This window comes from Drosophila kikkawai, chromosome 2L (genome assembly GCF_030179895.1).
Source record: "Drosophila kikkawai strain 14028-0561.14 chromosome 2L, DkikHiC1v2, whole genome shotgun sequence".
Lineage (NCBI taxonomy): Eukaryota > Metazoa > Arthropoda > Insecta > Diptera > Drosophilidae > Drosophila > Drosophila kikkawai.
The window spans coordinates 10,011,147-10,039,030 of NC_091728.1; the positions used below are offsets into that span (position 1 = coordinate 10,011,147).

The following is a 27,884-nucleotide window of genomic DNA, read 5'->3' on the forward strand; positions in this document are numbered from 1 at the left end:
TAACATTTGGTGCATTGGTTAGGTGGCTTTCAATTTTTACAATATTGTTTATAACCTTTGAACCGACAAACAGCTGATTGAAGAGCGCATTCAGCCATAAATAGTTTACAAATAATAAAACAAATAAGCCGCCATTCTCATGAAGCACACAAATCAAATGTATTTATCGTTTCTGTTAAGTTGCGCTGTCTTTTACAATATTTAATATGTATAGCTTTATCTTTATATATATAACTTTATTTGTTTCTATTTAGTCGCCTTTTATTTAGCTGCTTGTTTTGCAAGTTGAAATAACTTTGAGTTCATTCATGTTTTTTTTTTCCGTTTCGTTTTTTGTTTATTTTTAAATTATATTTATAATTTAAGTATAATACATTTTGTACAGATTTAAAAATTAAATTAAATAATAAAAGATTTGATAGATAAAAACGGTATTCCGCTGACACTGACGACACTGACAAAATAATAATAATTGGCTCTAGACATAGAGGTTCCTAATTAGCAACGTACTTGTAGATTTATTTATTTAATCTATACTCTTAGTGGGATCGATCAACAAGTATTGGAAGGGTATTACCAAAGTATAATACAGATGTTGCCTTTAAGTTTAAATGGTGCCATTTATAGGATTTTTTGTTTTGTTTCGTTTTTAATTTGCTTTTTTATGGTGGTCTTCGTGGGTAACTTGGTAGCTTGGTCAATTGTTTGAGGGGGGTGGTGGTGTGAGGGTCCAAGGGATCTTATACTGAATCAGTCGTAGTCACCAGAGAGGGCTGTTTCCATTATGCTAGATAAACGAGTCTAAGGGCCCTCTTAAAAGCCTGATTTCCGGTATAAGATCTCTCAAGAGCTAGTGAATTCATGTTTTCTTTCGTTATTTGAAGCGGCATTTTGTGTTTTGGCCTAGTGCTAAGCGCCACAAGTTGGTGTGTTTACTGTTTACTTGATGCGTTCTGCGTATAAATAGCTGTATCTTAGGTTCTCTATTTGCATATTTCAACATTAGTTATGTTTGCGTTAAGTATCTCTGATAACCTCCATCCATCATCCATCCATCCATCCATCCATCCTCGCACCTTCGATCTCTGAACATCTGTGCTCGGCCCGCTCCTGCTGCTCCTGTTCTTTAAACTAAGTTACGTCTTTTTCAAGCGAACCACACTTTGTCCCCCTGATAGTCCCCGTTCCTCTGCTTCCTAGAGCTGCACCTGGAATGTCTGCGCCGGAGCCTTAGGCGGTGAGATGAACGGGTTGGTGCTGTGCCTGGCCAGCGGCGAGCGAGAGGTGCTCGGCACCGGCATATCCGGTGACAGTTGCTTAGCCGCCGCCACATTGGCCGCCCACTCGGCATCGAAGGGATCATCCGGACCACCTCCTCCTCCAGTTCCACTGGCTAGCGTTTGAGCTCGACCCACATTGGCCAGGTAGCTGGGCCGCTTGGGAGCAGCCGGGGAAGTACTACGCACCACCTGACCCAGCCACTGCTCGGCATTGGGCAGCTCCGTGGTGGCCTCGATGCTCTGCTCGGATCGCGTGGGCGACTGCTGCGAGTGGAGCGTTTGGTAAGTGGGCGTTGTGCTGACCACTCGGGGCGTCACCTGCGCCGTGGGCGTGGCACTGTACGAGATCACGTGCTGGCCCTGCTTCTCGGCGGCTATGATGTTCTGGTTGATGCTGCGATTGTTGTTAAAGTTCAGATCATCGCCGGCGGCCAAAAGAGCATCCGACTGAGACAACATCGACAGGCCCTGGCTGAGCTCCTGGCACAGCTGGCTCACGGAATCGGCAGCCGCTGCGGCGGCCGACTGATCCGCTCCAGCTCCAGACTTGGCCGGCGACACCTCGGCAATGGGTGAGACACTGCGCAGCGGCGTCTGCAGCGGATTCCCGGCGGCGGCAGCGAGGAAGGCTCGCTGGCGATCGGCGTTGGACGGAAGATCGTTGACGCGCAGCGACATCTGGCGCTTGAACGGCGACTGGCTGCCGATCGTGCTCAGGCGGAAGGAGCTCTGACGCTCCAGCATGTTGGGCGTGGCATGGGGGCGTTCGATGGCGAATGGATTGAACGGCTTAACTGTGGCTGCCGGTGGACCCGGCATCGATCCCGATACCGGACCGTCCACACTGCGCTCGTTGGTGCCCACGGTTGCCATGGCCAGGCGCTCTGTCAATGTCTGTTGGCGGAAGGATCCGGTACGCGTGAAGGTCGAGTTCTTGGTGTCGAAGGTCATCGTCACTCCGCACTCCTTGTCGCGCCGCTGCTTCCGCTCCAGGCACACGGCAAAGGCGCAGCCCACAGCGTGAGACAGTCGCTCGCCGGAGTCCTTGCAGGCTAGGAATCCATGGCACATCCAACGACGCGTGGTTCCATCCCGGCAAATGTAGCTGAAGCCGCGCTCGTGGTTGCGATCTGGGGCACAGAAGCTGACCTTCTCGATGGTCTGGTCCACAATCAGGCCCTTGGTCTCATCGTCCACCACACGCAGGCCATCGCCACTGACATGGAGTAGTCCGCGGACAGGACGACGTCGGGATTGCTAAAGGGGAAACAGAGAAATTAGTCATTGATTACGATTGGTTTTTATTATAAGGAAGGAGACAGGGATCAGGTTGTATAATTGCATCCTTAAAATCCATTACCCAATTCCTGATACTCCGTGTCCTTTAACAATAATAATCACTTACCCTTAAGACCTTGAGGGCCTCCTCGCAGACCTGCATTCCACGCGACTCAAACACCTCCACGCAGCCCAGATACTTCACCGAGAAGGAGCAGGTGGCCGATCGCACAGCTTCCTCGTCGGCCTGCCACTGGTGCGGCTTCGAGGACTCGGGAACGCGATCCTTGCGGCGACGGAACGAGTCGCGGAAGGAGCGACGCAGACGATCCATTTTCTTCGGCGATTTCTTGCTAAACCGGAAGGAGGCGGATTTCTAAAGGGCACACAGGATACATTTTGTACAATCGTTAGTTAAGTAAACAACATTGAAATATAAAATAACAGAGAGAGAGAGAAGGAGAGATCGAAACAAGTGCGAGTGTAAAATGCTAAACAGCAGTTCCAACCCCGGTATTTCCAGGTTCCAAGCTCCGAGCTCCGAGTTGTTTTTCAAAACCTACCCCATTTTTAACGTCCCCGAATTTTCCGCGTGTGAAGCCGCGCTCGAGTGGTTCGTGCGTGTGAGACGACGAGTTTCCCATGCCTGTGCCTGTGCTCCGATCCTAGGCGTGAGTAAATTCTCCAGAAGAACCGTTACAAGCGCCGGCCGACAACGTTGCCAGATGGCAATGCGATTCCCGGGTGATGTACTGCCCGTTGTCTCGTGCGAAATTGTTTTCCCGCTTTTATTGATCGCTTATTGGCGCAATTTTATTTGTTCATTGAATTTGAGTTATGGTTTTTGATTAAATTAAATTGATGGGCGAGATCTGTAAAATGTTTAGAGAGATGGCTATATAGTCGCAATTGAGGGGGTAAAAGCAAAGCACAGCTCTCGTTATCACTGCTGACGTCGTCTCCAATATGCGTGAGTCACAAAACCGCTGGCAAGTTCCTCTCCCTCGTTTCCCTATCGCTATCGACACATGAAAGCACTCTGGCTTATCGGCTCTCCGAATTTGATTTAACGCCCCCTCGCTTTATGTTATTGAGCGGAGATCAGAAGTGCCCTTGGATATAACACCCATTATCCATTAACCACACGGGAAAAATGCAATGACAAATATATTGATTACAGAATGGAATATATTATTAGAAGGGGTTTTTCTAAAAATATGCAAAATCACAGACACATTAACACTATAAATTATATTCTTTAAGCAATTGCAATGTTATATATTTAATTTTTTTAGAATTCAAAAAGAAACCCTGTTCTTTTATGACACTTTTATATCAGTTTCACAAGAGTTATCAGCCTTCAAAAAAACCATGTTACTCTCAAGTGGCACACACTATTTAACTATTACAAAAATGATTTCAAAAATAGATTCCTTAATTTATTTTCCCAGTGTACGATCTGCTATACATTAAAAGCTTTTCGCGACGAGATACCACCAAGCAACCTCCACTTGGCTTGGCCCGAACTAGAACTGAAGTCAAGAGGAGCAATTAATGCCAACGGCCTCCCAACGCTTATCGCACAATGGGCGTGGCCGAGTCGAGTGTCTCACGTAATTGTTTACACACATATTTAATATTTCATTTTTTTTTTTCTGTTTTTTTTTTAGCATTTATTTGCCTTGACTTCGGCCAGGCTTTTGTTTTCCCAGCGCTGCGGCGACACGGCTGACATTTTTGTGACTTTATCACATGCCTCGTATTGCGGTAAATTGTTGATAAACTAAGCGTCCGTAATTATCGCAAAATCATAACAAAACTTTTGTATATTTTCCCTTCGCCTTTGGTAAAATAATCTGTCCGATTTGATTCCTTCTGACTTTGACGGAGATGCACAAACTTCAGTTATTCAAGGGGGATATATTTTTGGTGTATTATTTTCAACTCCTGGGGCTTAAATTTTAATAAATAAACCCCGTAGGAGATAATGGCGTTCAAACAAACTTTGTTTTTAGCTCTTATAAAAATATTATCTAATATTTATATGAATTAAATAGGGTAATCTGTGGGCTGTTTGCATGTCTAGATCTCTGAGAACCCGACTGCCACAGCCAGAGTCGCAATATATAATACAGTTTTATGGTTTTCCCACCGCTCTGCATTTTCGTAAAGTTTTTCCGAGCCAAGATCTCTCACATTTTAGCCCGGCCATGTTAATTGACCAACTCGAACGAACACAAGGCGGGCGGCGGCTAATTGGGCTTATTTGTTCAACTCATTTGTGGCTGGTACGGCGACACAAGTTGAGCACAGAATTTAAAGTTCAGTTTCAACGTGAATCGAATTCCCCTGCAACCTGACTTTCTTCTCCCGCTGTAACTGTAAATGTTACGAAACCAGTTTGACCATTTGATTTACCCCAAAGTATTTCGTCTCAGTTTATTTGGTGACCACAACGGGCAAGGGCAGCAATACCGCAGCTTTGCTTTGACTTGGGTTTTCGTTTCGTGTTCCCTGGTTTTCTGGCTTCATTAGAAGGCATCGAGAGAAGAAGGGCGTTGACTTTGCTCCCGGGATGCTGTTTGACTGCATTTTTTTCTCCATCTAAGTCCACATAAGCCGGCTAATCGAATTGTGAACACGTAAAGCATCTAAACATTCTGTAAAGTGGGTCAGAGGTTTATGGGAAAAACTGCTGCTGGAGGAGAGAGATGATTTACCAGAGCTCTTGGCCTTTGGCTTAAAAGTTTTCCACAAATAACAATAAAAAAGTGAATAAATTCAGAAGCCCGAGGGCGACATCTTGGCTGCTGGAAAACTGCTGAAGGACACAAGTACACATTTTCCTATTTATTTTAATGGAAGTTACAGCTGAGTGGGTTTGAATGGCAAAATATTATTACAATAACTCTTAAAGTCCACACAATATAGGAAAAAATAAGCTCTTATCCCGATTAGCTTTAAGTATGGCCAATAATTGGAAATTCTGCAATAAATTTTGCCAACTAACCACTTTAAGACGCCATAAAAGTTTAAGACATGCTCGAAAGATTTTAGGCTCTATGATTCATGGCTTACGCAAAGAATAAAATCCAAATCACGCACTAAAAGTAAACATGATTTCAGAAATGACAACAATCAGTTGGTTATGGCCTATCGGAGAAGGGTTTGGGGTGTGGGCCACCATCCGGAAGGGTTCATTCAACCAATAATCGAGACACGAAACAGGTTCCAGCAGTAAAAAATCTGTGTACGTGGTGTTTGCACGAGAATCAGATCCGACTGCAGTTTGCTTTGATAAAAAAGTGAATGAACAAAAATAATATAAAATATGGCAGGCGAGAGATACTTGTTTCTTTATCAATGTTTGCCCTGATATCGAGCATATTTATTTTCTCTTTGTGATATGGTAATTAATAGGGGTATTTCCATGATTAAGGTAAAAAGAGAGGGCTTTGAAGTAGATCAAAAAAATATTTCTAAAAAATATATAGACTCGATCTTACTTGAAACTTAGTTTGGGCTTGGGACTGACAAATTAATCGTGCCACAAATTAAATTTTTGTCTGCCACTTCGTTGACCTCTCACCCTTATTCTTGTACACTTTTTGCCACGACAACACTCTCCCTAATTAATTCATTAAACTCTTCCAGAGCTGCCCAGTGCTCCTCCATAAATCATGGGCCACATGCGTCGGGTCCATCCACTGGGCGGGCGATGACATGAGCCAACTGTGAAATGCCGTGCTAGAATATGGCGATATTTTCCAGTTCGTTTTTAATTTAGCATTAAACAATTAACCCTGGGATGACAAAACAAGCGCAGTCAATGACACTTTTGTGTATATCGGCATGTAGCATGTAGAAATGTGTAATTTGTGTTGCATAACCACAATCGAGCCTCGATATATCAAGAGTGGGTGTCCGCCCGCCCGTTGTAATTACATTTTAGCTGTGAATGTGCCCTCAAAAGGCCAACGACACTTGTTGCATTCGGAGCATTGAGTGGCGAGGCGATGACTCCTCCAACAGTCTAGCCTTCTGCCAGGGATGAGTGGTTGTGGCACCTCGGAAATCCCATTGGAAGAGTTTCAGCTTTTCATCCGGCTGAAAGGCATGCTCCCACAGGCTTACCATCATCGATGCCTCAACATTTCTATGGTTAAATGTGAGCTGAGCTAGCAATTGCAACATAGTTATGGATTTTTGATTCAGAACAGACACAAGTGGGTTATGCCGCATAGAGGCAGTAGTTTTACAGACAGATTAAATGGAAATCACGTACAGAGCTTGGATTTAAATTGGGTTTAAAGAGAGATGAATTCTTTGCTCTATTAAGTTAGTTGCCTTTTTAAAAGGTTATTTAATAATTTAATCAAAAAGTACCTCCTCCTTTACAAGATTTCACACGGCAACTTGAAACTTTTTAATATTAAGGGGGTCTTCTCATTGGGCAACTTTTTTTTTCGATTTTTTTTTTTTGCATTTATTTATAGCTTGGGATGGTGTGTATATGTCCCCAAAAGGATTTTTAGAAATTCGAAATACTTTAGAAGATACAGCCTTTTTTGTGAAGCAAGATCTATGCAAAATGAGCTTTTTTCAAACTTCAAACGCGTTTATCTCGAAACCACGTTTTTCGAACTGGCGGCCATGATATCTCCAGTTCAACTGAACCGATTTTCATGAAACAAAAATGAATCGACGCAGAATTGTCACCATTTTCGGCTGACGGAACAGATTTTTTTAAAAATTTTTTTTTCTATTTTTTTTTACACTAAACTACAAAAAAAACGCCCGAAATCGAATTTTTTTTTTTTAATGGCCGCCATTTTGTTTTAAAAATTTAAAAAAAAAATCTGTTCCGTCAGCCGAAAATGACATCAATTCTGATTATAACCCCGTTTTTATTTTTCATTTCGGACGCTCTGGAGACCCTGAATCGTGGCCGCCAGGACGACACCTTTTTTTTCGACCACCAAGTTTGAAGTCTCATTACTCTTTGAACAACCCTCGTATCGAGGCATGAACAACTTTTTTAGTTACTTTGAACATTTTTGAATACAATAAATAAAAAAAAGTTTTCAATTATTCTTTGCGTTTTCAAATAAGAATTTTTTTAAAAAAGGGCCAAAAAACGGGTTTTGAATGAGAAGACCCCCTTAAATACTGATTGAAAACTTCCCAAGGTTTTCCCATTAATTATCAACACTTTTAAGTGTTCATTACATAGTTTCTCCCTTGGCAGAGCAACTTCAATGTCAAAACTCACATTACCAAATGCACTTTGTGAAATTTCACACGCCTGCATGGTGATGATGATGATCATGATGGTCAGCAAAGGATACACATTTTATGGCTTCCTTTCTTTTTCTGCTAGTACTTGATATAAAATTATAATTATTCCCGCCATACGCTCTCCGCCTGTCTGTCTGTCTGACTGCTATCCTTCGGTTTTTTAGGGACAGTGGCTCTGCTAGGGGCGTTATCAACCACCGCACCACCTTCATGGAGTGTTCCTCTCCTCTCCGCATCCTCGTCCTGCGAGGGTTGCCCTCAACTTCTGGAATTTATAATTTTGAATGCTCTTCCTTGTGTCGGTGGTGGTCGTGGGAACTTTTCGTTTTTTTTTGTAAAATAAATTTGAAATATATCAGCCAACGTTTTGTGTGAATATTTAGTGAAGCAATTAAACGCTGCTTGTGTGTGTATGCACATTTTTACATTTTTTATGGCTGGTGGGAGCTCAACGATAATGACTTCAATTAGGCTACGTAATAAGGTGCAATGAAGCAAGACCCCAAGGATTTTGTCAGCGGCAGTAAATTATTTTTCAGGCTCTTGGGAGATTTTAAAGGATTTTTAGGAGGGTTTTAGAATTTAATTCTTAAAAATTAAATTATGAGAAATTTAAACCCCAAGGTAAATTCTTGAGAAGATTTACTTAAGATTAAATCTTCCAATATTACTAAAAATTTATTTTTTCCATGTTTAAATCTGCTTGGAGTTAAGTCTTATCACGTCAAACACTGAACTCTGGCAAGCCATAAAATTTGACGCAGCCACATCTATAAATTCTACTTTAACTCCCTCGGAGACTCGTAAGTTAATTCCAAAGAGCTTGTCTAAATACGATTTAATTCCATAAGGCAGAGGGGAACGAGGAGTAAAGTAACCGCCCGACATCTGAGCAAGCCAAAAAGTTCAGTTGATAATAAATCAGCAAAGCAAACCGCCAACTCTTTCCCCCTCTTTCGGTTGGCTAATTTAAAGGAAGTGCGCAAAGAATTCGCAAAACCAAACCGAAAAAGGTTTCACGTAAATAATGAGACAGCAACAAAAGATCTCACAGCATCTGGCGAACTTGGCGGATTTTCAGGGGAAGTATGCGAATTTTTTTGTTATTTTCTTTCGGTGACGCATTTAACTGTACAACCTCCTGTACAACGTCTTACAGTTAAACCCAAGACAATGACAATAGGAAAAAGAAGCCGGCAAAGGGTAGAAAATAATTGTGAAAAACGAAGGCATGGGATTTTGGATAAAGTATCCTTCGATCTTGGGAATCCTGAGCCGCTCCACGCACCGATGCTTACCTATTTCACACGCTGACCCAAAATGCACCCCTAAAACGAAGCGAATTCCAATGCACCCAAGTCCGCTGTCCTCGATCCTATATCCTATGCAAGCGTCCTAATTACTAGGCAAAGGACATAGGAACGTTGGGCGCAAGGGGTTGGCTAGGGAAATGCATTTTGTTGAGAGTGCGCATAATTATTAGCTGTCAATTGGGCGTTGATCTGACCATTATGTTACCTGGTTCTAAGAGGGTACAATATCCGCGGACTTGGGAGGGGGTGTGGGAAAAAGCAGAGTGTGTGAGAAAAAAGTAGGGATGACTGGGGATGCTGAGGAGATGCAAAAAAAGAAAAGAAAAAAATGCAACAAATCCATTGAGGAGCTTTGAAAGTGACAAAGGATCCTGAAGAACCTATCTTAAGATGAGTGGGAAAAGGTATACCATAACCTATAATATAAAATTATACCCCTTAATTTCTATATATTCTATACAATTTCACTAAAAACCCTTTGAGAAAATGCACAGTTCCCTTTAAACGTGAAGCCACACCAATCAATATATGCAATATCCCTTATACACACTCCCTAACTCGAACAACACCACATCCTTTGATAAAACGAACTCCAATACGAGCATTTCCAGCAGAAAACACTCGAGAGAAACCTCAAAAACCCAACGAACGGAAGTAGAAATGCAGGCACACAAAAAATAAAAATAAAAACAATAGGCACGCCTGAAAGCCATACATACGAGCGTGGTTCTTGTTTGCCTCTATATACCATGTATACCTTTTTCCATATGTACATAAATATGTGTACCTTATAAGAAGTGTGTTCTGTCCTGGCAAACACGGAGGAAGCATTTACAGCGGGTCGCAGTTCGAAATATTTCGAAATTGTTTGCATCTGTCGTTCGGAACGAATGCAGCCGCTGCTCCGGCAGTTGTTGTTTTGCTGCCTGGATCCTGGCATATGTTCGCTGCACGTGGCTAAGGATTCTCGAAGGATTCTCTGTCTTCCTCTCAGGTCCTGCCTTGTTAAGTGCCGCCTTCTGTTCTCGACATAGTGACTTCGATTTGCCACGATTTCCAGGTAGTCGAAACCTTTTTGGTTCGTGTCTTGATCCTTGTTATGTGATGAGCAGATGCGACCCAAAATCCGTCGATCTCAGCCACTCTCGCATCCGTAAGATAAATACTTTGGCAGTATTTGCTTATGGATATTGTTTACAATCATTATGGAAATGAGTTTTACGATGACTCAACTCGCCGTGGCACACATAACCAAAGTTATATGAAATTTTTGAGCCAGGAGAACCTGTTTCTTCACAACAAGTTTTCTTTGTTTTATTATTATTTTTTAAGGCGAGGAGCATGTTAATTCCATTAGCAATGTGCAATTGAATAAAGCATAAACAATAAACAAAAGAAAGAAATTTTTAACCACAACTAATCATTCATCCAAAGCACATTTGTGTCATTACAAATTCATAACTCAAAGAAATCTGAGGGGAAAATCAGTGGGGTTTTCCTAGAACTGTTTTTATATGCACAAGAATTTGTAATGCGTTGAAAGCTCATGCCTTGCGCCACTTCAACTTCGAAGTTTCTTTGAATTTATTTTCAATGCTAATGAATTTTTCATAGCCAAAAAGAGAAGGAAATACCTCAGCTGGTATACAAATATCAGGTTACAAACTGAGATACAAAAAGGCACTCTTTGCTGTGATCTTCAGAGGAAAAAAAAGCCCGTGTAATCAACGTACACAATATGTAATATTTTTTTCCCCCTAGACAGGAGCAAACAGACACAGACGACTAGTTGTAGAGCTCTTTTATCTGACAGATTTAAAATGAGAAAGGGATTTCTCACAACGTTACTTTGTGACGATAAGGAAGGAGAATTTGTTTACTGGCAAAGTTTCGTGGAAAGATACGTGACATCACCAGAAGTAACTATGTTTAGATAACCGCTTAGTTTGGATGATTATCCAACCGATTTATAGCAGCAAAGGTCGTGGGGCCGAGGCAATGGAGAACCAACCAAGCCTGACTGATTTTCCAAACCGTCATCTCTGTCTCTCACCATTTTCCAGTGGCATTCTCTGCTCTGATTGTCATTGTTAGTAGTCAATTTGGTGGCGCACAAAAGTGTAACATAGTTGGTTTTCTCTGTGCCATTTGTCAACGCTTTTGCCGTTGATTCGGAGCAAATAGACGTTCGAACGAACAGCCGTTGTCAATTTCCGGGTGCCAGCGCCCAAAAGTAGGCAGAGCAAACACATCCACGGAAAATAATCGATAGGCAACTGAACAAACAACCCATATATTCGCCAAAAAGAAGCCATTCTAGTGTCAGGTGGAAAATGGGCATATTCCTCCCCATTTCCCTATTAAGTGAACAGGTGTGCCAACTGTATTTTGGGGACATCAAAGACGAGTTGGGGTACACAGGTGGTAAATAAACAATGTAGCTAACGATGGTCGTTTTATGACGACAGCGAAATTGTAGCCCTTCCAAATAATGATATCAAAGCTAAAGTAATTACATTTCCAGATATGAATAAGGGGCTACTTATTATAGGTTAATGAAAGTTCAAAGGTTAAATAGGAAGTCGTCAGTCAATTAGGTTACAAAGTAAGTTAAGTATATTAATATTTAATAGATATTTCTGAATATTATTGACTACAAGTCATGTTAACGTTTATTAAGTTATTTCTTTCCTGCTTCTGCCGCTGACAACTTATCTCCCGTTTATGTTAAATCCCTTCTGTATTGACTTTAGCTTCCCAAAGTACAAATAACCGACAGACCGGAAATTAAACTTGTTCAGCTCTGCTAAAAACTAGAAGCCAAGGAGTAAGAGGTTCCATAATTATACTCTGTCATGCCCTTTGACATTCTTAGGGCTCTGTGGTTTTGGGCCAGAGTCAAGGCCAAGCTATTACCAAACAACTTGGCGTGTCGATTCAGCGAGACGGCACTCACTCGAGTGGCGAGAAAAGTTTTTGGCATTAATATAAAATGTTGGCTGAGCAAGTTCACGGCTAGTTAGCTAATGGCAGGCCAAGAAAATGTCAGGAATGCTTAAAGAGGCAAACACTTTGCCAGGTTCTCTTTGAAGTCCTTAATTGTAACATATCATTAATTGGAAAAAATAGGTTTTCCTATCTTTCCAACTGCATTAATTACAAAATTCGCAAAAAAAAAAAATTAAATACGCCTGGTAATCACAGCCGCATTTAAGTATCAGCTTAATGACAAAACGTTTACATGCATAATTATACGATTTTCTGCATTTTTAATTTCCTGCCTAAGACGCAGAATGGAAGATAGATGTCCGCCTTTGTCCCGAGTCTAGAGGCTAGAGACTTCACTCTTCAGTCTCGCGTCTCCAGTCCCGAGTCCAGAGCCAAGTTAATGGCCCAGAAGTTGCAACCATGACTTGGTCTTGGTCTTGGACTTGTTCCCGTGTTCTTGACTTGGCTGCAGTTGTTAATCATCTGCGTGGCTGCATAAAAATAGAAAGGAAATTCCATGAAATTAAAGTTTTATGCAGCAGCAGCGACGATCAAGTTGAAGTTGAAGTTGAGGTCTCTCTCGCTCCGTGCCTGTTTGTTGAACTTGTGGAGAAGATGGAGCTGGGAGCTGGCGCAGCTTGGAGCTTGGTCTAAGCCAACAGTTTAGCGAATGCCGGGACCGGAGTGGCGGCACGAAGAATGCAGTCGGCTTGGCATAATCGAAAGGCATGTGAGAAAAGTTGGAGTTCGCTGGCTGGCTGGCTGCCTGGCTGGCAGTCGCCAGCAAACCGGTTCCATCCTCCAGTTGGCTCGACTTAAGTCCAAGACCAACTGCACCCAGGCAGCATTATGTTCTTACTTTTTGCCCTGGCTTGTTACCAGTTTTTGTCCATTTTGTTGGCTTTTCTCGGAATGTTTCTGAATGGTTTTTGTTCGCGGAGCTTTCTGGATGAAGTTTTTATGAACTGCTGCTGCTATGCCGCTGAGATTTATAATCTGCCTGGGCTGAGGTAGCAAAAATGCAGCATAAATCTGGGAGGGGAGCCCTTAAAGATCTCCAAGAATATGTATATATATATAATAAATATCAACTACAACAAGTAAATCAACTCGAACAGCATAATTATGCATTCATAGTGTGGCGGCTGAGGGATAAAAACTCTCCTCTGGCTTTCGCCGGGGCCAAGTTGGCATTTAATTACATTGTAATCATAATATATTTTCACCCACTCTGCGTTGGTTTCGTTCTCACCCGGCAGAAGCCAATTCATTGGGAAAATTTTACCATTTTCCATTTTGTCTTCCTTCCACTTTTCTTTTTTATTTTCTACTTTGTTTGCTGCTATCGTGGTAATTTATGCAGTTGACAGTCAAATAATTTGGCACACAGAATGCATTAAAATAAATTAGCTTCACAAAAGAGCTGGGAAAACAGCTTGCGGTAGGCAAAATGACTTAAAAAACTCGCCCTATTTTAAATTGTAAATATTCCCCAATATCCTCCAATAGATTTCGATTTCGCTTGCTCGTTAATTTGACAACCTCCAGTGTATCAATTGTTTATTCAGTTTTAGTCATGCGAAATGATGAATCACATCGACCCAGAGACGTGAGAGACTGGAGACGAATCGGAACTACTATATAGATATAGTATATTCCTGTACGTTTGTGTGATGAGGCTAAAAGCAGCTAGCTAATTGTAAATTGTTTTTATTTATTTCCTTTGTTTGCCCTCCCAAATTGCCATGTTCAAGTGCAAAATGCAAAGATTTATTCACTTTTTAGCTGAGTAATTTCCCCCAAATTGCTGGCAGATATCTATATAATGATTATGGCGTTACCCTCTGATTATTTTAAATGTTTTAGAGAAAGGCAACAATGGAACCCTATCGCTGTATTGATAGTGTACAAGTTATCTGTGTCAGTTTGGACAGCTGTTCGAAGTTATCTGTAATAAACTAAGCCTGCGTTTTGACTCATGCATATTGAAAACGTTAAAAAACTGAAAGTTTAACAAAAATTCCAAATACTTTGTATCTTTTTCACACACAAATGTCAAAGCAGCAACAACAACACCGAAGACATGCAAGAATTGTATGCAAATTCGATTTTGCCAACGTTAAAAACTCGTTTTAAGCCTGGCTTGAGCTTCAAAGCTCATGGATTGAAGCTCAACTTCGGTTGCTGTTACTGGTTTTCTGGGTTTGTTGTGATTCGAAAAAATTTACCATTTATATATCGAAATCGGTCTGAGTGTGTGTGGTTTTCGGTTTCGGTAAATCCAAGCTCAGGTTTTGTTGTCCGCCAATTTTTGTTTTGGTCATCAAACAATCGTATGTATAATTAATAAATAAATCCGGTTCAAGCCTTATATGTATAACTCGAAGCGAATATTCCAACCGTGGATTTCTGCCAGCGTATCGTTAGTATTTCTCTGTTCCAAGAACACCTCGCACAGCACACAGCACACACACGGGGGGAATGTGGGGAAAATCGCACACCGAAAAACACGACACCGCGATAAAAATGCAAAACGATCCCCCAAAAGAGACCCACCGAGTGGTAAAAATGGTAAATGGATGGATGTATGGATGGCTGGGTTCGGCCCACTAAGCTACCGGCTGCTATTGACCCCCCCGATTTTCGGATATATCACACTTTTTCACGTGGACATCTGGCTAAACCGACGACGACGACGGTCAAAATCGAATGGAAGCGGAGGGAAACGGAACGCGGTTATCCGGTAAGCGGCAAGCGGTAAGCGGTTTGCTCGATTCGGCGGTTTGAATTGCTCTACTGTACTGGCGAGCGTGGCTCACTCGCTCAGCGCCGACTGTTCGGAGCAGAGCGGAAGAGAGCGACAGCTGTTGCAGAGTGTGTGCGTGTGTGCACCGAGAGAAAATAGTACATTATACATTTTATGGGAGTGTTATATGGTAATGTTTAATAAATAAGTTTTAAAAGATCTCTATCTACATAAGCCCTATATCATTTTTAGGTACAAAGATACGTAATCAACAGTTTTTATTTGTATAATAGCTGCCATTTTTTTAAGTAAAAAAAATTGTAAAAATTAAAATTTGTTAAATATGTTTTTTTACCCATATGCTGATTTTGATTCAGCATATCAAGTGGTTCAAAAACTCCTATTGCCGATTTTCGAGGTTTGCTTTTTCTCTCACATCGAAGCTTAGAATTCTTAACTAGTTCTAGTTCATATGTAGAGTACGGTACCAAAAGTACCAATAACATTGTAAGCAAGTGGTCTGATTCGAAGCCGACTTTATCTAGAGTCTAGAGGACATTTCAAATTCGTACAGGTTTCTTGCAACAAGATTTTAATTTCCACAAACTCTTAGTTTTTATCAGTGTGATTGTACGCCAGTGGCTTCGCTCATTTCCTTTGTGTTTGTTTACTACCAACAACAACAGCTCACCTCCCGCTCTGAGGTACGGGCATTTGTTGTTGCCGATGGTGACGGCAATGATAAAACTGCGACGCGTCGTTGCAGCTTATAGATGTCGTGAAGTGCAAGTGAGACAGCAAAAGCCAAGAGAGAGATATTGTATCTAGGTTCAGGTAGAATCGCAGATGCGCTGCTGAAATCGAAGATAGCGATTTTGCTGAGATAAGCGTGGCTTTACGGATTTGCGGTTCGGCTTAGACGGTGATAATTCTTTGAAAACACGTGCTGGAAAATTCCCCGAAAAGGCAAACAAATATTTAAGGTGTTTCCAAAAATAATTAGTGGACCGAAGGTATTAAAATAATTGTAAAGAAGCTTAAGGCAGAAAAGATACAACATGGAAGATACATTCTTCGATGAGATGTGAAAATCAGATGCAAAAATATTTCTGGGAAGGTTAAATTAAAGGTGTTTTATGTTTTAATAATTTTTACGGATTTTACAATTTACCAATGTATCTTTTAATCTTCAGTATAATTATTAGACGTATGCAGAAAAAATTAAAAATAAGAATGGACATTATTGTTGCTTGTTCTAGCACCAAAGGATAGACTATGATTTTGGCGTACCAAACTGCGCAAATAATTCCGTAAATCACACTACCTATTCAGATAACTGTAGGGTATCTAAAACCAGTTGGATTCGTGGATTCTGCAGCTGCCAGTATTTTTTTTATTTTGTTGTGGAGAGTGGAGAGCGAGTATCTGGTGAAGTGATTATGCGACTGAAGAGAGTTGTTGAAGAGAGTTACCCCAGAACCAAAGTCAACTTGAAGCGAATACGATCAGCACCAAGTGGTTATGAAATGTCACCGGACAAAGAATAAAAAAACAAATGAAAGAACTAAAAACTGATTAACCGAACCGGTAATCAGGGATCGTTAATCAACGTATCGAACTTATCGATTTGAATTAGTTTGCCCAACCTAAATTCCGTGACAACAATGGCAAATGATCGATCGCTGAGCGAGAGCGGGACTGAGCCATCGGAAGAGCGAGAGGCAAGGTCGTTGTTTGCTCCCTAAGAGAAAGTCTCCACCTAAGAGAGAATTAGATAAAGTCAAGCTAGATACATTTGCACGTGTGTGCGTGAGGAAAAAGATTGAAGAGAACCTAAGAGTGTGTATTCTCTCTTGCTGTGGAACGTGCGAAAAATTGCAATACAGCAGCGGCTTTACCTGGATTAAGCCCAGGTAACACATAAAATGAGGCAGTAAAAAAAATGGTACCAAGTCTATTTGGAGCAAACCATTGCTGCCCACACATGGCTCCCAATCACGCCAACATTATCGCCGCTTAGAAGCAGAAAAAAAACAAATTGGTGCAATCGCTGCAAAAAGCACAGCTGCACTGAGAACAAAAAACAGACACATATTTCTTCTGCTTGGTTATCTCAACTAATTTGTATCTCAACTAAAACTTTAAATTTACCACCTTTCTTCAGAAAAATGATTATTTAATATCAGAACTTCGACTCCGAATGGTATTAGAAAGCAATTGAAACTGCAAAACTGTCCAAAAGTATGCAAAAGTATCCAAATTCATAGAAAATTTCATTCTAAACGTTACGTTTAATTCAAATGCAAAACCTCTACAATAGCCCTCCTGATTATGGCTGACATTTTCTCTTCGCGTGTTAAGTTAAATGTGTTAAAGCTGTAACCGCAAATGCTCGACAATTTCAGATAAACCACAATGAAGACAGGTATAGCACAGGAAATGGAGGACCCCCGATCCCAGACACGCCCACTCACAATAGACCCTCCACCACCCACAGGTAACAAATGACTAAAACACCGCTGGAATGAACAGACAAAAGATAAGGCCCAGACAATGAAAGGTAAAAGGGAAGTGGAGAAATGTAGAAATGGCCACAAGCTGAGAAATCAATGTCCGTCAGGGAGTCAAGAGGGGTCTGACGAGGTCTGACTGGGGGCACAGACAATGTGCCACATGTGCAACCTAATCAAAATTTCAATCAAAATGCGCAAAATGCTGCAATGAAAGGTTCACAAAAGGCCACAACAAATACACTCAAATACACACTAATGGTTTAGCATGAGTAATCCAATCCTAAACAATCCAATTCACTCGAATTGAAACCAATCGGGGGTCTATAATTGCGATTAAGAAGCCAATTACCATTACAAATTGTTGGGTAAATTGTTTTGGGATTTCCATTTCCCATTCGGAGACAAGAAGATTAACAAATCAATTGTTAGGCAATCAAATTGAAAATGTGAAGTAATCAAAGCTGTGGGATTTTAAAATGTATTAAAATGGTGTACAAAAGTATGCTACAAAATATAGCAGTAGTATCTTTAGTATCTTTAGGGTAGCACTTGTTTCTCTCTCTTTTCTCTTTTCTTTTTTCTCTATTTAAATTTTATAAAACTGGTTTAAACTCACCTTTTAATTGTTGAATGGATGATGTGATTTTCACAGCTGAAATACAAAATATTTAAATAAATCGATTAGTTTAAATTTTAAGAAAATATAATAAAATAACTTATTTAGCTATTAGATAATGTTGCAGATTTTGTTCAATTCCTTAATTACCACTAAGTAAAAATAATCAAATTTAAGTTAAAGCTGAACTATCCCAAAATGGCCGTTAAATAATTCAAATAGTTTCTTCAAGTTGGCAATGCTTGAGCTCAAGCCTCTCTTAAAGCAAACTTAAGAGCCATGAACGCACACACACACACAACGGGCACTCAGCTGGCAATGTCAGTGACGTTCGCAAAAAGTTCCCACAGTCATTAGGGTCATGATGTGTCTCTCGCCTCTATTTGGTCTCGTGTTCACAATTTGTTTTTAATTTAAAACTGCATGTGCATGAATGCCTCAGCACATGGCCCTAAGATACACACACACATATGGGCCGAGCTAATGTTGGCCGAGACTGTGTGTTTTAGCATTGGGCCCATATGAGAGCACTGCTTTGAGTGGCATCTTGAGACGTCGCTGCCGCAAAGATTGAGTGGCTCGAGGGCTTAAAAGCTTGGTAGGCAGGTGAACGAGCTTTTTGGGGGCTTAAGCTTGGCTTGTGGTTGAATGAACTCGAGCTTAAAGTCACTAAAGAAATGAAAAAGCACTACAAATAAAGTGGTTTAAAAATATTAAATTATTTACAATTGATTAATCAATATATTTTAAAATAAAATTATAAAAATATATAGTTACCCCTACCTTTAAGCCTTGCACAAATATTTTTCAACAAAATGTAAAATTATATATTATATATTATATTCATATAACATTGTATTTAAATTCAAATATTCCAATCTGTTTGAATTACTATCTCATTAAGTGGTTTACTTTCCATTAAACTTTTGTATTTGCGGATTTTTTCAGCTAATGTTTATCTAATGCGATAAAAAGCGGTTTGCTTTGGGCAATCGCTTCTCCCGTTCTTTATCAATTTTATATCCCGCAGAGGGTTCAATTGAAGGGGTCCCCTTCTCACAGGGGTGGACAGTTTTCCGAGTACTTAAAATTAAACTCACACACATTTCACACCCCAGCAATTAGCCAAGGGTTGCACACGCCTCCCTCTGACCCTTATTCCGCCCCCTTTGCAGGCATCCTTAAAACCCTCTCCTCCTCCCACTTTTCCCGGAATTTTCAAGTATCCCTGCTATGAGGTTGCAAATGCAATTATAAAGCATTTAACGGATTAGAGGCAATAAAAAGAGGAGATTGCTGTAGAAAAAAAGTATAATAAATACCAGCATTATGGGGCATGAAAACCTTAAAGGGGTGAGTGGCGTGAGAACCGAATAGAATTTAACAGGAATTTAATTTAATAAAGCCTGCGAAACTAGGGCAAAGCCAGTGGGGAATGCGCTGAAGGTTTTTCTGGCTCAACTGCCCAGAGATAAATCCGAGGTAACTTTATTGGAAATTTCCGAAGCTTGTAATTCATTTTCATAATTAATAGTTTACCAACTATGTTGAAGGCCTCAGGTAGCCATGGGCTATTGGGGCTTTAAACATTAATACTAGATCCAGTTAGCAATTTGAAGCTTACTTTTTTTATGCCTTTGGGGACACACAGCGAGCGGATCAACTTTCCCCCATTGCGTAGAGAGTGAATTTCTAGCTTAATGTTCCTCCGACTCTACTTTGGCCATAACTATAAATATCTCAATTATGGCTCAGCTCTCGCTTAACCATTACGCATCCAATTTGTTGGCGCATCATTTTCCATCCATTTTCCTCATGCTCCCCTTTCGAGATACAAATGGCACCTAAAGTGTGTGTAATGCAATTCCATTTTACAGCATTTCTTCAACAGACACTCCTCCCGTTTCTGTGCGCTTTTCTGCAATCGCTGGAGTCATGTGCCGGCAATTGGGAATGATTCCATTGGACTCCCGGCTCCGTCGTCTGAGGTCTGTCTGTGCGTCTGACATGTCTCACACACAGCTCGATTAGGGATGGCTTAAGCATATCGATATATTCAGATAGTTTCGATATTAAAAAGATTTTCTTAAAAATCGATGTCATTTTTAAGTTTAATTTCTTATTTAAGATATCTGAACCCAAAGTTTTCTGTTCAACTCTTAATAAATATACTTCGTTTTTCGATATTTTTTGTTGCAAATACAATAATTTCGATTTGTTATTACTCAATATTTTGCTTTAACATTTTTGTTCCTTTCGATGCATGTAGATTTTACAGCCCTTAAAGGCGGTGCAATATTTGTTCTATATAATTTTATATATATTTTTTTAGTATATGTAGATTGCACAGCCCTAAAACCAATGCAGATGCGGACACTGCCTAGGATACAGCTGCTGACAACGACCGCGGACACCAATTGGAACGTGCCCGTTTAGTTTTTCCTTCGCTTGGTCTACTCCTTAGCTGCTAAAATTGCATTAATGCAATTCAGTTTTTTCTCCTTTGGCTTTTCCACTCCGCCTTCTTTCTGTCCACTTTTCTTGGGAGGGGAAAAACTGCCAAGCAAATGTCAAATTGTGTGTATTTTGAGTTTGAGTCAGAGGAACTATACACTTAGGGTTTTAGGAGAGCAGAAAAAATGGAGATTTCTCAAAAATAACACAAAACTAGAAAATTAAAGATATAGTAGAGGAAATGTATAAAAGCATATTTAGATTAAAATATTAGCTTAAAATTGTTTCTATTTTATATACGCTTTAAAATTTGTAATGTACACTCCACAGTTGTATATGGATAATGCCTTCTATGTGGGAGAATAAGTATCTCAAGACACCGGAAGGTGAATCAATAAAGAAAATACTATCCAAGTCGGGCACCTCGAGGCGTGGCTTTGCTGATTGGTGTTCTATGTTTTGGTGGGGCATGCCACAAGATTAATGATGGCCGTAAAAGTGCCTAAACTTGTTTTAGACCACGCCAAAATCGACACCCACATACAAAGAATAAAGCGCCACAGTCGGCGACATACACACATATGTAGTTGTGCAATTGTTAATCTTCCTTCTAGTCAGAGACCATAAACCAAAGACCGTCAGAGTGCTTAATGAGGCAGAGAGTGCTCCCCGCCAAAGGCGCTATCTGCTGTCTTCTGGATTTTCCTCCGCATTTTCCATCTGACTTCGACCACGCCAAAGTCGTTTCCAACGCAAATATCAACACGGTACATCGTACACTCGTAGTGGCTTTTGTTGCCGTTTGTATAGTTGTTTTTACTTTATTTTTTTTTATTGTGGTTTTGGCTTTTTCAATTGCACTTGAGGTGCTTCTTCTTCTTCTTCGTCATCAGCACACACCTTGAAGGTGGAAAAACAATAATAATAAGACCAAGCATAATAAAAGCCGGATGTCCATTAAAGTTCTTCTTCCCAGCTGAAATTCTATATTTTTTTTTCTCATATCGCCTGTAGGTTGATTGGATACACAGAACGTGTAGGTGTCGGCTTATGAGTTTGCTTCCTCTCATCTCTGGAATTGGTTTTTGCGGGTAGAGAAACCCTGTCCCTGGCCAGGCGCAAAAGTTAAATGTACCTCAAGGATACGAGTTGGTAAGGAGAGTTTGATTGAAATTGATTGGCTGGATAAAGTTGAGGTAAGTTCGGGTATTGGCAGGCAAAGAAAGAAGTCAAATGTGAGAAATGAGAATTGGTGGTTATGCAAATTATATTTTATTTTTGAGAGGGGTTTAGTCTTGGGAAAAAAGTTTACGATTTAGGGAATGCTTTACTTTCCAACTAAATAAATAAATAAAAGGATATGACAAAGATACTAGGGTAAATATGTAATATTAACCAACATACAATGAATAAATAAAGTAGGATTAAGTCCTGGCTGACATTAACACGCGCCAAAGCCGTCAAGCCACAGATATTATTTCGCACGCCCACGATCTGAGATCCTGGGAAATTCCCACGAGAACTGTGGCCAGAACACGCGTCATGACCAGCTCTTGTTCCGATTCCTGTTCCTGCTCGAACTCCTTTTCTCTGTCTCCCAAGGAGAAAAAAAGCTGTTCTCAGCATTTACACTTGTAGCCGGGAAATAAAGACAAGCGCCTGCCGCAGCGACGCTTAAGGATAATGTGCCGCACGCTCAAAGCGGCCTACAAACGGCACACTGAGAAAAAAAGTTACCCTCAACTAGAAAAACAAATAACAAAAGTATAAAATATCACAGCAAAGATGGTAATAATAAAATCTTCGCGAAACCCTAACGCTTACAATTACAAATTCGGCTTATGTTAGTCAGAAATAATTTCTCCGAATCTAGAATTCCAATTTATTCCCAAATTTTTCCCAGTGCTGGGAGTGTCCTTGTTAACCCCGAAGTCCGGCACTGAGAATCGGCGAGGGTGCGCCGGAAATCATGCAAAAACGTGCCGAGCACGAGCCGCTGTGGAAAACGAAGGAAAACTTTCCAAGTTGCGCTGCCAGCGGTTCGTGCCTGGCGGTGACAGTTCCCAATCTAATTGCTCTGGTCTGCTTTCGAGGCAACAACCCCATCAATCTGTCCGGTCCGCTAACTGACATATTAATTGCTCATAAAGCATAAACAGTCACCACCAAAAGTGTAGTCCCCCTTGATTGGGCGCCGAGGGTTGTTAGCGTCGCCGTCGATACTGTCTATGCAAAGCATGCAAATTTTCCAGCCGGGCTTGGGAACAGATCCTCATCCTCACACATAAACTGCCGTTTGACCTGAGCACATCCCCGGCTCAAGTGTCTGGGGCATTATCCTTGCCCGCCAGACAGTTGCCTTAACGCTTCGCTGCCTCTTTGGGAGAGCGAATGGATGGCGGCCGGGGATGTGAGTGCTCCTGCTAAATTGCTCATTTGCTGGATCACGGACTAGGGAAGTGGGCGCCCAGTAGAAAAGTAGAAAAAGTAGGGAAGGAAGTGGAGTTCAAGTTTCTCGAAGCGAAAGGACACCGTGAGAACCGAGGCAACGGACTTGACGTGACATAGGTCAGGTTTCAAAAGGTCAAAGAAAACTTACAAAATTGGCTTGTTAATCCAAGCAGTTACGACTTTAAGGATACAAATTGAAAGGCATTATACACTCTCCACAAATATTTAAATCATAATAAAGCTGTTAAAAGAGAGAGCCCTCAATAAAACAATTATTTGTATCTTCATAATGCATTTCACTCAATTTACGATTGATGCCTTGTCCTCCCCAACTGGCTTTCTCGAGTCTTTCATGCCCATCATCGTCAGCCGCTCTTTGCAGCATTAATTGGTAAATTGTTCAGCTGATATCACAATTTAATTATCGCACATTAATTGCCCGACCAACGAAACTGCACCCAGCCGAAGGAGGGCCATCTGGGAACTGCCTACAATCGAATTAAAGTTAATTTTTCATGCTCTGCTAAGAGTTATGCACACTTTGCTTTTGTCAACCGACACGGACACATACAGTCACATATAGTGTATATATAAATATCGGATTCGTGGGTGAGATGCATGGGGAAAGAAGGTGGAGCATATCCACATCCAGTCTCCCTAAGTGGGATGCCAGTTGATGCCGCGTCGCTGTCGTGCTTGGTTGCTCATTTATGACCATGGCGCTCCGGCAGCAGAGTGAATGAATGTATGTTGTATCTGCCAGATACTCGTACTCGTACTCGTATCCGTAGCCGTAGCCGTACCCGTTCTCGTTCTCGCTCTTCTACTCGGCACGCACACAGAATGCAATTGCTGGGCGGAGTGGAATCGGAAGTTGTTGATTCAAGGCTCCGGGTAGCAGCTTTAAGTCACCTTCTGGTCGTTTGATGCTTCAGTGAGCTGCGACTGCCGTCGCTTCCCATTTCCTCGCCGGCTCTCAGGTATGGCAGTTCATTGTGCTCCAGGCAACTGGGTTACCTCTTTACTGCACCAGGGCACTGATTTTATTTTGTTCGGTACCCTGAACCTAGTTGGGTAGGGGGCCTCCCCGAGGGTCAGTCTGGTCATGCTTGGGGAGTAGTTAATTAATGTAAAGGTAACTTTAAGTTTCCGCTATAAAAAGTGGATGCAATCGCTAGTTAGGAAAACTTTTTGGAAACGCTTGAGGTTGGGAAAATGCAACTGCAGTTGAACTCTTGGAGATTATAATATTTAAATTACCTTATGTAAAAAATAAGTTGTAAGTAAATTGTTTAGTGTCGTATCGACCCCCGTTGAGCTAACAAGCATATCGATCAGTTAATGCTTTTATGTTGCATTATCCTGGGCTGACATTTGACACCACGCCTTTGCATTTCCAATGACAGATGACATTTGCCATTCCGATGGTGGTGGTGCGAAGACGCATCTGTAATATTTATGCACATAATGCGCACACACTGCGAATGTATCTGTGTATCTCACAGATGCCATTAGATTTACGAGCATGCCCAATAACAAAGAAGCTTGTTCCCGTCTGTCGGGAGTGGTATGCCTGTGCATCCGATTCCTTCCAATGTCAGCTACGTCGCCGAAATCTTGATAAATTTCTAGACAAACAGTTGCAGCTTTGGTGTCGCACACCCACCATATGATGTATTCGTTAGTGATAATAATAAATCAAACACCAAACCAAAAGAAAATAACATTTTTCCAAGCTTTTCTTTAATTCTCTTGAGTGGTTTGACTAGGGTTTCGTTGTGTTTTTTTTATCGAAAACAATTGACATTGTCGTCGTGGGAGTATGGCTTGTACTTTGATAAGAACTACTATTTTTTTTATTGTACCATCATTTTTTATAGAATTCATTAATTTGAGATCTAATTCAATAAATTAGATAATTCTGGTTTAATTAATTATTAGATTATCAGAGCGATAAGTAAACTAAATTGATAAAATGTGATAGGAAGTAGGCTAATAAAGGGATTACGCGTTCATTAAATGCATAAATTAAGCTCTTATCACAGTTGATTTATTACCAAAGCCCGAATAACATTGCTAATATGAATTAGGCTCGAAATAATATAAAATCTCTTGATTACAGACGCTAATATATGAAACACTACTTTTTCCTCAGATTTCTAAGGAATATAAATCCTATAAGTATAAAATATATTTCTATTCTTCGCCAAACTATTCACAAAACTGAATCGATTAATCTTTATATCCCCTGAGACATTCTCTAATCCTCGCAATGTCCCAATTAAAAGTTTCCACGAAATTTGTATGCAAATTGTATGTTCCTCTTGCCCACCCTACCCCAACCGCATCTTAGTTGCCAGGCAGACAAAAGAGCAATAATTCACTCCCCCAACAAATTGCCATTTTAAATTATATTTGACATTCAATAATAAATGTTGATTGCGCCCTGAACCGATAGCTTCCCCATTTGTTTTTCTTATTCAAATGGAGATCATAAAGTTGATTAAATTGTTGCTTGATCTTCGCTTCACACTTTTTTTTTCCGTGCCACCATTTGTCACACGATCTTTATTATATATATTTTTTTTTGTTCAAAATTCCAGTTTGAAGCTTTAATTAGCAGATTTGTATTTTTTATCGTCTTTTTTAGCGTGTTTATATATGTGTAAAGTTCTAATTTACACGCTCTTTCATGGTTCAATTAACATTTTCGAGTGCAAGTCATTGGCCAAGCTTTATCTGTATTTATGAATATGTATTTTATATACTATATAAGGTAAGGTCATTGTATTTGCTGAAAGGCTTTTCGAAAGTAACCAATGCCAAAATGCACATAATACTGTTACCAACCGCCGACAATGCCGAAAGCACGGACTTAGGGGTCTTAATATATATTATTATGATTAATCATCGGGCACAATAACCACCGACCGACTAACGAAGCTTAAATACGTTTTGGTTTCACGCCCTCAGGTCACGGCATAAGGTAACATACAATAAAAAAAATATATAATAATAATTTTTTACCGAGTTTTTGCTTTGATTTTTTCGGAGCCAAAAAAAGAGCTTGCGGCTAATTAATGTTGCTATTCTTTCGATTCAAATTCTAAACGTGGGCATATCCAAATAAGGCGAATTAACTCGGTCTTTTGATGTCATCATGGGGAGCGATGAAATCGCTGTTCTTCAGAAAATTCAATACTGTTTTTAGTGTTTTTTAGGGCAACGATGAGGGGGTCAAAGGATACAAAAATAAAAGCAAAGAAACCGAAACAAACGCGTGCCAGTAATGAAAACACAAAAAAAAAAAACAACAAACAGTCTGTCAACGAGGAAGAAATCCCAATAATGCAAGCGTCGCAAGTCCAATGTACATAAACATCCAGAAAAAAACAAAAAAATAGGAATCAACAAAAAATAAATGGAGAGCAAGGCCTCTTGGTAATGACGTATTCTAAATACCCTTTTAATTAAATTGAAAAAAGTATCTCCAAGTTTGGGAATTTAATTTATTAATTTACTTTCAATGATAGAAATAGAAAATAAATTCTTAAAATATGTTAACCGTTTCAAACAGCAAACATTAATAGGTAATACATAGGAGTGCTCAGTGTTTTCATTCTTCTGTCAAACTTTTTTATTCTGACATCTGACAGTTAAGACTTTGAATAAGGACACTCTTAAGACTGATTTACTACAAGCAACTCTTTACAATTAAATCAAATAACTTGTAGAATAGAACTAAACTAAGGAATTGTGTTTCCTGGCAGTTAGTCGTAGATTTAAACTGGTTAAGTGACTGCCACTTTACTGCGACCCTAAATCGGCGCAAAACGGCCCCTGACCGGATTTCTATACTGCTAATTGCCACTACTACCTACTAGTTATTAGCTCTATCTCGAGCCGGAAGAGGAAGAAGTAAGCGAATGGGGCAAGGTCCCTGGGATGGCGACATAGCCCCAACTAATCCCGAAAGGGCATCAGATCGCGCGACCATATGGCGTTGCCTTGGCAATGTGACAAAATGCAAATGCGGCTGCTCGGCTCAGCCAACGGTAAGCTGACGGAGCTGCAGAAAAACGGTTTCTGTTCTTGATTAAATACACCCACACCCACCCACACACGCTCGCACACAATCGCAGCCAGCACGCACACTCACACACGCTCGCGTGAAGGAATAAAATCGCAGGAAAATAAAAAGAGCGCCAGAACGGACGGGGGCTCCTCTGAAAAGAAAATCAATAATTTGGTGTTTTGGGCTGTGCTGGTTCTTGTTATTATTGTGACCCACCAAAAAAAATTGTGGCACCAAAAGAGGAGTACGAAATTGGAGCACACTACACTGTACATATGTGTGTGTGTGTGCCTGTGAAATATTTATTCCAACTCACCTGTGCTAATTCAATGGGGGCTCTCGCTTTTGTGTGTGGAGTTGAAATTTCGACGTTTTCAGGAGCTTTTTTTGTACAAACTCCCAAGCTCAAAGCAATTTAAACATGTTTTCTGTACTTTGCACTTGGCTTCGTTGTTATTGTTGTTGCTGTAGCCCCAAAATAAAGCCGAGAAAAACAAACAAAGCAAGAAACTCCGTTTCGGACTGATTACACAACGGCAACAATAGCAACAGCAGCCAGCAACTTCACGGAGCGGAGTTTCCCGGAGAGTCTTGCCATCGAGAGCAGCTTTCAATTAAAAAATAATGATTCAGGGCCAAATGCTGCACTTTCTGGAGTGCTATTATTCATAATTATTTCGTACCACCACTTGCACCGGAGTTGTATTTTGCCAAAGATTTGCACCAAACAAATCGCACACACGCACACCGCACACACACACACGGCCGCCTGCGAAGAGAGCAGCGCGGAAAATAGCTCCGCCACGCGAGAACAGTTAACGGCAACTGAGCTGAAGCTCAAAGCGAATCCGAAACCGAATCGAAGGCAGCGC

At 40.7% G+C, this 27,884-nt stretch overlaps 1 protein-coding gene across 2 annotated transcripts; it reads right to left on the bottom strand.

Annotated features, from left to right (window-relative positions):
* Window positions 1–134: 134 nt before the first annotated feature.
* On the bottom strand, window positions 135–27,872 carry numb (NUMB endocytic adaptor protein). Of its 2 annotated transcripts, none has more exons than XM_017177480.3 (4): window positions 27,329–27,872; window positions 18,033–18,068; window positions 2,686–2,934; window positions 135–2,537 (listed from the first exon to the last, which is right to left on the bottom strand). In XM_017177480.3, the coding sequence occupies exons 3-4, from the start codon at window positions 2,890–2,892 to the stop codon at window positions 1,197–1,199; spliced, it is 1,548 nt and encodes a 515-aa protein (XP_017032969.1). In that variant the 5' UTR covers window positions 2,893–2,934; window positions 18,033–18,068; window positions 27,329–27,872; the 3' UTR covers window positions 135–1,196. The 2 variants fall into 2 exon arrangements, with proteins under 2 accessions (XP_017032969.1, XP_017032968.1); XM_017177479.3 differs by lacking the exons at window positions 18,033–18,068; window positions 27,329–27,872 and adding exons at window positions 3,122–3,430; window positions 14,386–14,940.
* Window positions 27,873–27,884: the final 12 nt, after the last annotated feature.

Coding starts and splice junctions, on each gene's coding strand:
- numb (XM_017177479.3), bottom strand. CDS start 3,202: ATGGGAAACTCGTCGTCTCACACGCACGAACCACTCGAGCGCGGCTTC. Junction 2,935..3,121: donor TCGGGGACGTTAAAAATGGG/GTAGGTTTTGAA, acceptor TGTGCCCTTTAG/AAATCCGCCTCCTTCCGGTT. Junction 2,538..2,685: donor AGGCCCTCAAGGTCTTAAGG/GTAAGTGATTAT, acceptor TTTCCCCTTTAG/CAATCCCGACGTCGTCCTGT.